Here is an 11948-nt window from a genome sequence, read left to right as displayed (position 1 = left end):
AACAATCCTAAAATCCTATTAGGTCAAGGAGTTCGAACTTCTGGCTCCCAGACAAGCTTTCAATCAGTTCTCGGCCCTTTTTTCTTCCTGCTTCAGTGGACATAGCCTTTTGCCAGAGCTTCAGCAGCACTCCTCCTTGGAAAGAAACACAACACGACATATCAATTTAGCATGGAGCGCATGCAGCTCGCGGTGTACCCAGGACCAAGTGCGCATCTGGCAACAAGCGCTCGACACTCTCCTGGGGACACAGAAATGTGGACAAAGCTGCAGCTTGCCGTTGGGGTGATAATTGTCTACAAGTGTGCAGAGAGACGCCGATCATTCATTCAGCTCAGGGTCCTTTGTACTGAGAGACAACGGGGCCTGTTCCCTTGTCACCAGGGTTGCAGGTCGAAATGATTGAAGACTTATGGGAAGGTCTCTGTCTGCTCTGGCACGTAGTTCCATGGTTTATGGAGCAGTAGCCTGGGAGTTATAGTCAGGCCTGCCTTCTTTTTCACTCTAAAACAAAGAGTGTTCACTTTCTGCCGGCTAAGACCTCAAGCTAAGGAAGTAAATGATCTTAATACTTTTGTTCAGGTGATAAACAGTGGCTTTCTAGGACATGTGGCTTGGCCAACCCAGCCTAGCATTAGCACGGGTTTGCAGGATAGTCACTGTTTACTCCTCATCCCACTCAGTGCCCATCTTTAGAGTGGATAGAGGGGAAATCTGAGGGTAAAAATGTCTAGTGTAAGAAGAATTTATTCTCCTCCTGTTCTGCCTTTGGGTAAAAAGTTGATCTGACAGTCCATGAATAGAAAAGCTTTAGAAGCAGCACAACACTCTCAATACACTTCCTGCTGGACTAGCAGGGGCAAGTGAACAAAAATAAAGAGTAATCAAACTCTGAATCAAGAAATCCAGTCTCACTCTGGGTTGGACAGGGTCCCGTCCTAGGAGGTAATAAGACCCTCTATCTGCTGTTGAAGTTTGCAGTACCAGTAGAGAACCCTGTCTCTCACAGGACGTATTTAAAAACCAGTATATTTTGTCACCTGTGTTTTGGAGCACTAAGGTAGGTTATTTCAGGTCCCTGCTGAGGCTGTGAATTTAGATGCAGTAAAATTTATTTTAAAGTTCATTTTTCTGATCTGCAAATTAGTTACCAGGCTGAATTAGCTGGCATTTAATTCTCAGCTGAATTCAAAGCTCATCCCTTAGAGCAAAGTCAGGGAAATCTCTACCTGCAAAGCAAGGGATTTCAGCTATAGGATTCGTTATGGCTGCACCTGCATGAAACTTATCTCTCCTTCCATTTGTGATGTTCAACATCCATACATCCTTCCCTCTCTCCCTGCAGTGCTGTCCTCACCTGATGTGCTACCCTGGTGCTCTCATCCCTCCTTCCTGTCCTTTTGGTCATGCTTTTCCTTGCTGTTCTCCTCTCCCTTCCTGGAGGTATGTCAAGAAACCCTGAACTGTGTCATAGGCTGCCAAGCAGGCAATAGATCTGTTCAGACCCTTATTCAGATTACAAAAAATAATGCTATGTGAAAAATGTGATGGGAAGATGTTTTTTTGTAGCACTGAATAGCTTTATTTCACATCTTTTTCAGCTTTAAATCCAACTGGTGAGAGAATTTTCAGGAAATGTACAGATAGAAAAGGATCACAAGTGTTATAGCTATGCATGCCAATTTTTCAGTGTATTTTTACATTCTATTTTAATTTAAAGATTCGAAATAACTTTGCTTCATAAAGGTCAAACAAAAATAGCCAACCCAGAAGTATCTATGAAAGAACTGAATCCTCAGAAGAGTGTAATTCTGTGTTGCACCACTGGATGGTGATGTACGATTTGTTTTGGTGAATACAATGAAGTCAGCATTGACTAAGGATACAGTTTTGCTGGGACAGATCTCTGTTAAATAAAAGACTGAGAGAAAACCAAAAACTGAAACCAGAACACTTGTGGGCACAAAAACTGTTGCTCATGATAGTTTACTTTTTGTTTGTTTGTTTGTTTTTGTTCAACTGGTCTAATAATTCAATTTACAGTCTTAATAGTTTCAGATGCAACTGACAAAAAAAGTTTCTGTTTTTAAAGTTCCTGTGAAAACTGGGAAAAGAAAGAGTAAGATCATCTGCTCCCAATATATTTTTTTCTCACTGAAATCCCTTATATTGTCAGTGTTATCCCACCAGCATTTGCTGTCTGGTGTGTTGTTTGTTTATGGTTGTATTTTTGATGTGTTATGATACTTTATATCAAACACCCACTGTATTCGTATGGAGAAAGGTATGTAGAGAGAACAAGATATTAAATACCTATGGACAACAGACATCTGTAGGTCAGGCTCATACCTGTCATTTTATTTACTTTGTGAAGAGCTCTCAGTGACACCAGCACCTTATTTTGCTCTGGACTGAAGTCACTAATGGATGGGAGAACATCCCCTTTAACAAGCATCCTCTGGGGCAGGAAAGCCTGGAACTCGTTTGTGGTCACTAAGTCTGTACTGAAGTGTGTGGCGGCAATGAAATCTACAGCATTAGCCCAGTCTTCACCAAAATTTGCTTCTGGATCAGAGAGATATTTTAAGCTGAAAGAGAAGAAAATAAAAAATGGCAGATAACTGAACTCTCCTGTAGAATACACTAGTTCATCATTTATCCCAAATGTTTTTGCTCAGTATAAAATCCTGAGCAGCCTCAGCACCACAGTCATTGAAGCCTCCTTAGGTACTTTGTACCCAATTTCCCCTGGCAGCCCTGCCTCTTTCCAGATTAGACACAGCTCCTGAATCAGGCCCTGGCTCCCAGAGGGGAACCAGCATCTCATTTTAAGCCCAGAGCCTGACTGGTCATTGCAGTTTTTGGGCAGCCATCTCTCACTGGTCATTCCACACTCTGAGAGAGAGGAAGGAAGAGCAGAGCCTAAAGAGCAGGTGCCTAAGGTATGGGGGGTCATGCAGACTTTGTTAGGATACCATCCTTCCAAAGAGGCCTGGAGGTGGAAAGATGCTGCATGGACACTGCTCTATTCCCCTTACCTGTCCTGGAATTTGGGGAGTGCATAAGCAATGGAGGAGGTGTGAGCCTTCCACATGAGGCCAAGGGCATCGTCCAGTTTGAAGGAGGAGAGGCTGGCAGACCTCAGAGCCTTGTGTTCTGTAGATAACAGATACTGCAGCAACAGGGAGCAAAAAGGGCAGAGAATGTGAGAGGAGGTTTAAACCAAATTCTTATTTTTTTATATAAGAACATACCTCACAAAATAATAAGCTAAAGGAAATTGCATTTGAATAGTTAATGATAGTTGCTGTTCTTCAACTTCAACATTGCAAAGGCTTTATTCACATAATTTCAGTATTTGGTTACAAAGATTCAGTGGACTTTTGCATCTGACTGCCAGTACTGAAATAGGGGACTCCTTATTATCTTAAAAAACTGATCTATGTTTTTTTGACCACAACTTCTGAACGTAAGAAAATTATCCTTGTCATTATGGTTGTTTGTAGTAGATATTTTACAATAACTTCTAAAACATGATGCTAGGAAAAAATGATCTTATAAAGACAAATCCAGTCTTATTCTTAAGAATAAGACTTACTTTCACACACTTACAGTTTAAGGGGAACTTACAGTTTAACATTCCTGCTCATTATCAATTATTTGACTACCAATAAAAAATATTGACTGCAGTAGTCTAGCTATAAAAATAGCTATTAAATCTATGAAGTAAGAAATATTGTTATTTTTGGGATTAGAGAACAGCTGAGTGAGCAGGAAAGATAATATCTACTTGCATAAATAGGTGTCCTTCTGAAAGATGTTTCAGCATTTTCAAGTTTTTAGATGTTGAAAGAAATAAACAAACCTTATAAAACCAACCAAAGGCCACTTTTTAAGGGCAGTGTTCCACCTCACAGGCTTATTTTGCATTGTTAATACAAGCAGTATTGGAAGAATACAAATATAATTGAATACAAAACAGTGTCTTGGAACAGAGACCAAAATACAGAACTGTCTTAAAGGAAAAATTCCATAACTTTTAAAAATCCTGTCCTACTTCTCTTTGACTCACTGTATGTTATGCTTTCCATTTCTCCTGCTTGTTGTTTTTATATGAAGCTGCTATTGAAAACAAACTAAGCTCTCTAAGTCTTAAAAAATGACAGTAATAATAGTTTTTAAAGCTAATATATTGGTATAATTTATGAACATATTTTTAAAAAATTATTTACTTCAAAAAAGGCCTTCCAGTCATCCATGAGCTTGGGCATGCGAGACCAGCAGTCCTTAACACTGTAACAGAAATCATCTTTTTGCTCCTCTGGTGGCAATATTTCTATCTCATATGGCAGCTGCCCAAAGAGACCAGCCTCCACTGCCCCCAGAAAGGGTATAATGGACAGATAGTAATTCATACCTGTAACAACAATTAAAAAGAAGCTGGTGTTAATCACAAGCAAATTAAAAATTCCCACATAAGAAAATGAACTCTCTCCCACACCAAACACAACTGTTTCAAATTGCCACAAATACAACTGTGTTCAGAAGTGGAATAGATGTACTGAAATGTAATAAAGATGACACTTGTATTGATTTAGATATGATTTGTAGTGTTCATTTATGCATCATCATTTAAGAACCTTGTATGAGCTTCCACTGTGCTTTACTTTGCAGGAAAGGAAAAAAAACTAATGGAAAAAAGTTAAACCTTTGGAGGCTGTCACAGACACGACAAGAAAAGTCTCTCAAATATTAATTGCAAACTAAGTATAGAAAGACTAAGGGGTATTCCATAAGTATTGTTGCTATTAAAAATCCCTCTTCTATGTACCCATGACCTATGAGAAAGGAAAATGTGATATTTTACTGGAAAATAATAATTTTGCTGCTAAAAAATATTTTACTCACTGAAAATTGCTTGGATGATGCCTCAGTTTATCTGTTTAGATTTATTTTATGATGATGGCTTTCTTTGGTCTCATCCATAAGTTGGATCAGTCAACAGGCTGAACTTGTCTTCTTCCCCCAAAGGGATGCCTATTGGGCTTGAACCTCATTCTGTGCAAGCTAAATTATTATTTCTACCTAGCTTTAATTGGGGATTAGAATTGGTCAATATATTGCTTCAAATTAATTTTTGCAATCAGTTACTATCAACAGCAATCTCTGAACCTTAACCTGTCACAGCGTTCATCGGTGTCTTTGTTAATAAAGTGTGTTATTCAGTACAGTATTTGGTGTGAGTCCTTCAAGGGCACTAAGGGAGGAGTGGCCAGAAGCAGATAACATACTTGACAAAACTGGAAATATCTTCCAATTCCAAGTGGGAACATTGCTGGTGTGTGACCCTAAACAGGTTGGTCAAATCATGCTCCAATAGAGTGGACAGTTTGGTGGGGTCCCCATAATGGGGCACTGACAGGCTGATCTGGCACAAGGGTTTCAGCTTCTCTGGGGGTGCTGACTGAACAAATATAAAGGGTTGTATATAAAAAGAAACCCCTTGTCTCATGTGACACAGCTCCTAAATGTGGACCTGGTTGGAAATTCAGGAGAAAATGTAAGGCCAGTCAGAAGTGAAAAGGAAAATTCTCAAGTGATGAGAAGATAGTGTTTCACTGGCACTCATTGCTGAACTGGCTCGTGTTTCTCGTTCACTGTTTTCATGAGAAGTATTGAAACCTTGAACTCACATCACAAAGTGATTATATTATTTTAAGTGTTCTTGCCTATATTATATATTTGCACCTGCTTGGGTGACTTAGAGGGCATAAAACAATGCATGACACAAGTATACTAAATATTATTCTAGGGAAAGAGACTGATGTTCTTAAGCAGGTAGTATCCCATACACCTGAGGTATATTAAATGTGAGTTTCTGGTTTAAACTTATTCCTGGTTTCATGTGACTACTTGTGCCAGAGAGGGCTGCTCTGAAGGCCAGATGAAAGTTTTCATATCCTCAGAACACTGAGACGTGAAGTTTCCATCAAGTCTCAAGGACTCTTTGCATATTCTTGCTTCAATAGGGTAAATCAAAGCTGAGTTTGTATTTTCTGAAGGCAACTAAATGTATATCAAGCAAACATGCAATATTTAGAAGTAAATGAACAGCAGAAATTCAAGCACTGAGAAAGTAAAAGTGGAAGATTCTATTCCAGGAAGGTCCCCTGCTTGCAAAGGGCTGTGCAGTGCCTCTTGTTACCTGACACTGTGTGGGACACCATCCCACAGAGCACTAGTGTTATCCAAACACAGAGAGGGAAAACCAAAGCTGCAGCGAGTACCACAGTCAGTTTTACTCTAGATGTACATTTTTAATTTTATCTATGCTTATGTCTTTGTTCACTTGAAGATATATACATTTAACTGTTGATTCACAGCCAAAAGCTTAATCCAAAGGCCACTGAAGGAAAAACGTTCATGTGGCAGGGAAGGGACAGAGCTGCTTGCTCAAACCTACTGACAGGTCTGGGGAAAAGGGGAACATACAACAGGACATCAAGGAAGCTCAGGGAGCAAGGGACAAGAGTGATGGAGGGAAAATATGCTAAGGGAAGAAGAACCAAGGATGATATAAGAATCATAAAGATTCCTGCTTTTCTCACAAAGTTTTAATTTTAAGTACAAGCATCTAAACTGAAGAAATCTGCTCTGGACTAATTGTAAACTGCAAATATCTACAAATATATATACCTGTCATAGTGTTTCCCACACATTTTCACATTAATATTTGCAGTATAAATATTTTTAAGGCTGCAGACTGGTTGGGTTTTTTTCTCCTTCCTTAAATAAGTAGTCAAAATCAATTAACTATCATTTACCCAATCACACTTAGGTGTCTTGTTGCAAGATTGTGATGGAGAATTACTGGAGAATTACATAGTACTGAAATTATAATGTAATAGAGAAGTTTAAGGGGAAGAAATATTTTTCAGCTGGTTTTCTAGGACATTAATTTATTTTGTAGAAGAACAGTGTGACAGCATATACTTACAGGACCACCAGCTTCTTACAGATTGGCACAGGATCTCTCCATTTTCATAGCCACAGGAAGTCACACCAGAAGGGTCTGCTAACCTACCTGAATGAATTAAATGAAATAACACAACAAATACTTCTCGAACTTTTCACACAAGAAATCCCACTGAGATGGAAAAGACATAAAGGAAAAAAGCAGGCAGACTTTTGGTTAGAGGACCAAAACAATTACTATTGCTTTGCTTCATAAACTAAAGTCCTAAAGTAGTTGTGTTTCTCATTGCATAGTAATTTGATAATGTTTAAATTTTGAGCTATCCCTCACTGTAAATGAATTCTGGGAATTTATTGAACTGTTTGAAATCAGGACATCACAGTATTTTTAGTGACATATAAATATACATTCACATACAGACATGAACATGCATAGCTGAAGCACCATTTCTAGTAGAAGTAGGGCTGCTAGTTCAGGAGAGCTGCTAAACAAGCAAAATAGCACAAACTAAATGTACTAGTAATTGCCTCACCTAATTAGGTTGTGTGATACAGAATCACTTCCAGCTTAATCACACAGACAAACGTGGCCTTACTGTGAAGCTAAGCACGCAAACATTGTTGTAACTAATTAACAAAGTTTGCAAGCATCTCTGCTGTAGAAAACGTGCAAGACATTTCACAATTACTCATGACAGAATATTTTACTTTAAGCACACGGCATGAAGAAATAGCCTAAGTCCTAAAAGAATGCCATACGTGTACATTAAGTGTTGTCATGCAGAGTGTCGGGAAGTCTGCATTAAGTGCATGACATGCAACTACCATGGCCTTGTGCAACGACTTGAGCTATTCCAGAAGCTCCCAAACTGCCCTGCAAAGCACTTGGCCTCCAATGAGTCAGCTGAATAATGGCAGTGTCATTTCTGTCAGATTAGAACTAAACCTCATTACCAAACCAAATTTTCTGATACTTACACTCAAGATTGTGCATACAAATTATCCTAATTATTCTCCTTAGCTGACTGGGCAGAGCTAGTGCTTTGGGGCGTGCGAGCTACTCAAACCTGTATCATTCAGTAGCCAAGCACTGAGAATATGAACTCGCAACAATGAGGGTTGCAAGTCAACCCATTTTTTAAAATGAAGATTATATTTTTTAATATTTACAGAAAGATTAAATTTTTCAAAATTTTACTTCAAAGACTGTCAAAAAATAGGCAGCAATAGATCACTGATGTGCAAAGGGGATGAATGGGAAGGATAAAGGATAAGAAGAAAAAGACAACATGTTGCAAAGAATTGTACATGAGGTTTACCAAATATTGTTAGCCTTGGTGTTTCAGGAAAATTAAGGTTTCTCAGGCAGTATCACTGATAATTATAAGATATGTAGAAATTGGAGCTGGAAGCATTAACTGAACTTACAGATCTCTACATCATTTTTGTTGTCTCTGCTTCCTCCTATTCCCTGTGCTTAACACCATTGTTTTTTCAGTCTTCAGGTCTACCCAAGCTAATCAGTATTGATAGTGCCTTCCAGCTGTGTTATTGACAACTATGTGAAACCTCATCAACAAGATTTCTCCACTTTTATTTGTGGAAATGTTGTTACTGAAAGTGCTAAATGTAGTTATTCTCATCTTGCTGATGAAGAGCTCCTAACACATCCTCCACTTAGCTGCAGATTTCTTTTAGCAACAGTTATCACTAAATTCTCCTTCAGGTGTTCTTTTACCAGATTTGCAGTTCCTCTGTCTTGTATTATTTAAAAATTTCATTCTAAGCTTTCCTTTTATAAAGGGAGTAAATGCAGTTCTGAACTTTGAAAAAACCCCAACATTTGTATCATGAAAGAAGATATCAAATTAGCTTGACACAATCTACTTTCAATTCACATAACCTATGCTTTATCTGTTTTTCTACCTGGTTCCATGTCCTTAAATATTTTTTCCTCCATACTTATTCTAATATCTTGTTTACTGCTGATATAAGACAAATAAATATATGTGCTCTTATCTTCTTTTTTCTTCTTAAGTACAAGCACAATGTTTCCTGCTTTGCAGATATACAATACCATGTGAATCTTTCTTAAAGTTCCTGATCCTGGATTTGCACTTCTGTATGTGAAGTGGGGATAGAGTCTAGCCAGTTTCCGCAGTTTCTGTAGGTAGGATTCTCAGTTTAGCTTTATCTCAAGTGACAATTTCTGCCTCCACAATCTCATTCCTAATAGCTATGCTGTCTCAAGATCATTGTCTCTACTGTAAATGTAGGCAAAATACTGATTTCCTTTTATGTCCCTGAGTGGATTATCACAAATCTTCGTACCACACTTATTAAGTAACAGCTTCACTTGTTCTTCATGGTTTATACAGAGCCATCTCCATAAAAATATTCTCTCAGTAACATAACTTTCATGACAAGACAGAACTGTTAATTCAACAAATTTTGTAATATTTTCAAATTCTGTTGTCTTGCACCATGAACTCAAGTCCTGCTTTTGTTTGCCCAAGCTTATTATGCTCATATACAAATGCTTCAGCCATTCACCACTAATCTATCCCACCGCCTACCTGGATTAGGTTTAGCCCTTGCTAACCTCACTACTATATGCACCAGACTTATGTTATTATTTGTCCCTTATCCATTTATCCTTAAAATGCTCACTTTTTTTTTTTTTTAACTGCAAAACTACTTCCAGCTAAGCGATATTTCTCCTTTTAGTATTTTTTTAACCTTCTGGTCATGTAAATTAAAAAAATTTGTCTAAGTGTCAGTCCTATGACTCTTTGGCACGTGACAGTACATCTTTACCTGTCTATGCAACCAGGGGCAAATCTTCCCCTCACAAACTATGTCCCTTGTCTCTACTTGTCACTGCAACAAGGCACATCCTCACTTTGTGGATGAGGCCATACTCTACAACTCCTCCTTTCCTTTCCAGCAGGTCACCACTCAGCTGTAGCTGCTGCATCCAGACATCTTTGCCTCTGCCACAGATTGGGTCAATTCTTGCACTGTACCAGCCACACATTTCATCTGGTCTTCTTTTTGTATAGATAAAGAAGGGAAAGAGGAAAAAGCTTGCCTAAACTCCAACCAAATTCTTTTTGTTGCTGTTTGCTAGCTAGTTGCCTGCCTGGATTTTGCTTACTATGTTGTTTCCCTCATTTTGATTTAGGAGTAAATTTTCCATTAGATGTGACTAAATGCTGGCAAGTGCTTCCTTCACCACCAGGTGCAGGATCTCCGTCTTCTCTCAAACCTACAGTGTCACCCAAACCACCACCACATGTAACTACAGGTTGCATCCAATAAAGAAAACAGCAGGCAGTCAGATGCGTTTGTTTACCCCTGATAAGATGTTGCAGCCTTAGCCTTAAGGAACCTTTCACATGTGTTTCTGTGTCTGCTCCCCTGGCAGGGACAACAAGAAAACCAGAATGACTGCCCTAGACAACAACCAGCTTTTAGGGGATAAAACCTTAGAATATGGACATAATTTAGAACAAAGCAAAACAAAATAACCAAACAAACTCCACAAACAAGCAATCAAAAAACAAACAAACAACAACAACAACAAAAAAACAAACCAAACCAACAAACAGAAAAAACCATCATTTTTTGTAAAAAACATATTTAGAAAATAAGGAGGCTACTTCTAAACTGATCATGAAGAATAAATGTAAATAGGTTCTCAGAGGGAGATGTGGACTTTCAAATATGTCTTAGAAATAAAACTCAAACCACCTCTAGAAGCTTGTAGCATTAACAGAAATAAAAGCCTATTAGTTAACAATTTAAGAACATCATTGTAGAATGCATGCCCTGAAATCTGTCTACATGAACTTAAGCAACTGGGAATGCCTTTCCAAAGATTTTTAGTTAGCTGAAATATTGCCCATCTATACCATAAATCTGGATTCTGACCTCTTCCTATAAGGAATTTTAATAGTTATTTCTCAGCAAGGTAAGGGTGTTCACTCAGCTTTTCTTTTTCAAATTGGCAGTTCTGTCAAAGTTTACACTGTCTGAGGCTGTATTGGGCTTGTGAGGCAAAAACCTTGGTAAGGAAGCCTCTAAGCAGGTCTAGTAAACATTTTGCTAAGCCAGCATCTTTAGGAAATAATTCATACCTGTACGAAATTGCCACCCATGCTGCAGTGGTAATCCCCAGAGAATATTGCCACTGTTTTGGGGTCCAAAGGCATCAAAATATTTGGCTGAAGCATTCAGCAAGCTCTTATACACTCCCAGTCGATCTTGATAGTTCCAAGCACTGATGAAAATTTTGTTGTCCTTTACTGGGAAATCCAGCAGGTTTTCAGGGGCCAGGTCCCACAGAGGGGGATAGACATCTCCAGTGACATCGTTTTCACTCTGTGCCACAACAGTCACAGGACTTAGGGCAACAGTCACTACAAGAAGAGTGTGTAAGCCAAAGCAGGGCCACATTGTGGAGGCTTGTGACCCAGGTGATTGTGGCTGCAGGGCTTTTATCAGTAAAGGTGAGGGCTGGACAAAAGGCTGACTCAGACACACAAGCCTTTGTCTCCCTTCCCTTTCCCAGCCATGACCCTGATGTGGAGTTGCCAGATTAGTGAGCAGTGCTCTCTCCTCTCTGTGGGATCTAGGGAGCACCAGCAGGTGTTTGAGAGGAATCAATCTAATCAGAAAATGTTCAAATCCATGCTGTCTATATGACACATGTACACATTTGCAAAAGGTTGAGGTGCTACAACACTGATAGGACAGTTGCACTATAAAACATTCTGTGTCCGTGTTTCTTACGAGCTGTCAGCTTCCCTTTCCCAGCCCAATTCCTTTGGGTACAGAAGGGACAGCAGTGGCAGAAATCTCACCTCAACACACGCACAGGCTATGGGTGAGGCATACTGAGGAGGACTCCAGGCACTGACAAAAGAGCAGCAGCGACATGCTGCTGGCGCTGCCATTGTCAGCTTTGTCTT

At 39.1% G+C, this 11948-nt stretch overlaps 1 protein-coding gene across 1 annotated transcript; it reads right to left on the bottom strand.

Annotated features, from left to right (window-relative positions):
* C3H6orf58 (chromosome 3 C6orf58 homolog) lies at nt 1-11448 on the bottom strand. Its single transcript, XM_064413092.1, has 6 exons — nt 11115-11448; nt 6998-7084; nt 4233-4417; nt 3039-3172; nt 2350-2588; nt 1-135 (listed from the first exon to the last, which is right to left on the bottom strand). Exons 1-6 carry the CDS (start codon nt 11431-11433, stop codon nt 8-10), a joined length of 1092 nt encoding a protein of 363 aa, XP_064269162.1. The 5' UTR covers nt 11434-11448; the 3' UTR covers nt 1-7.
* Between the last annotated feature and the right edge of the window lie 500 nt (nt 11449-11948).

This window comes from Passer domesticus, chromosome 3 (genome assembly GCF_036417665.1).
Source record: "Passer domesticus isolate bPasDom1 chromosome 3, bPasDom1.hap1, whole genome shotgun sequence".
Taxonomy (NCBI): domain Eukaryota; kingdom Metazoa; phylum Chordata; class Aves; order Passeriformes; family Passeridae; genus Passer; species Passer domesticus.
The sequence above is the reverse complement of the archived record's forward strand: the minus strand, read 5'-3'. Positions and strand labels throughout refer to the sequence as shown.

Coding starts and splice junctions, on each gene's coding strand:
- C3H6orf58 (XM_064413092.1), bottom strand. CDS start 11,433: ATGTGGCCCTGCTTTGGCTTACACACTCTTCTTGTAGTGACTGTTGCC. Junction 2,589..3,038: donor CTCCCCAAATTCCAGGACAG/GTAAGGGGAATA, acceptor CTTCTCTTTCAG/CTTAAAATATCTCTCTGATC. Junction 136..2,349: donor CAAAGTAAATAAAATGACAG/GTATGAGCCTGA, acceptor TTTCTTTCCAAG/GAGGAGTGCTGCTGAAGCTC.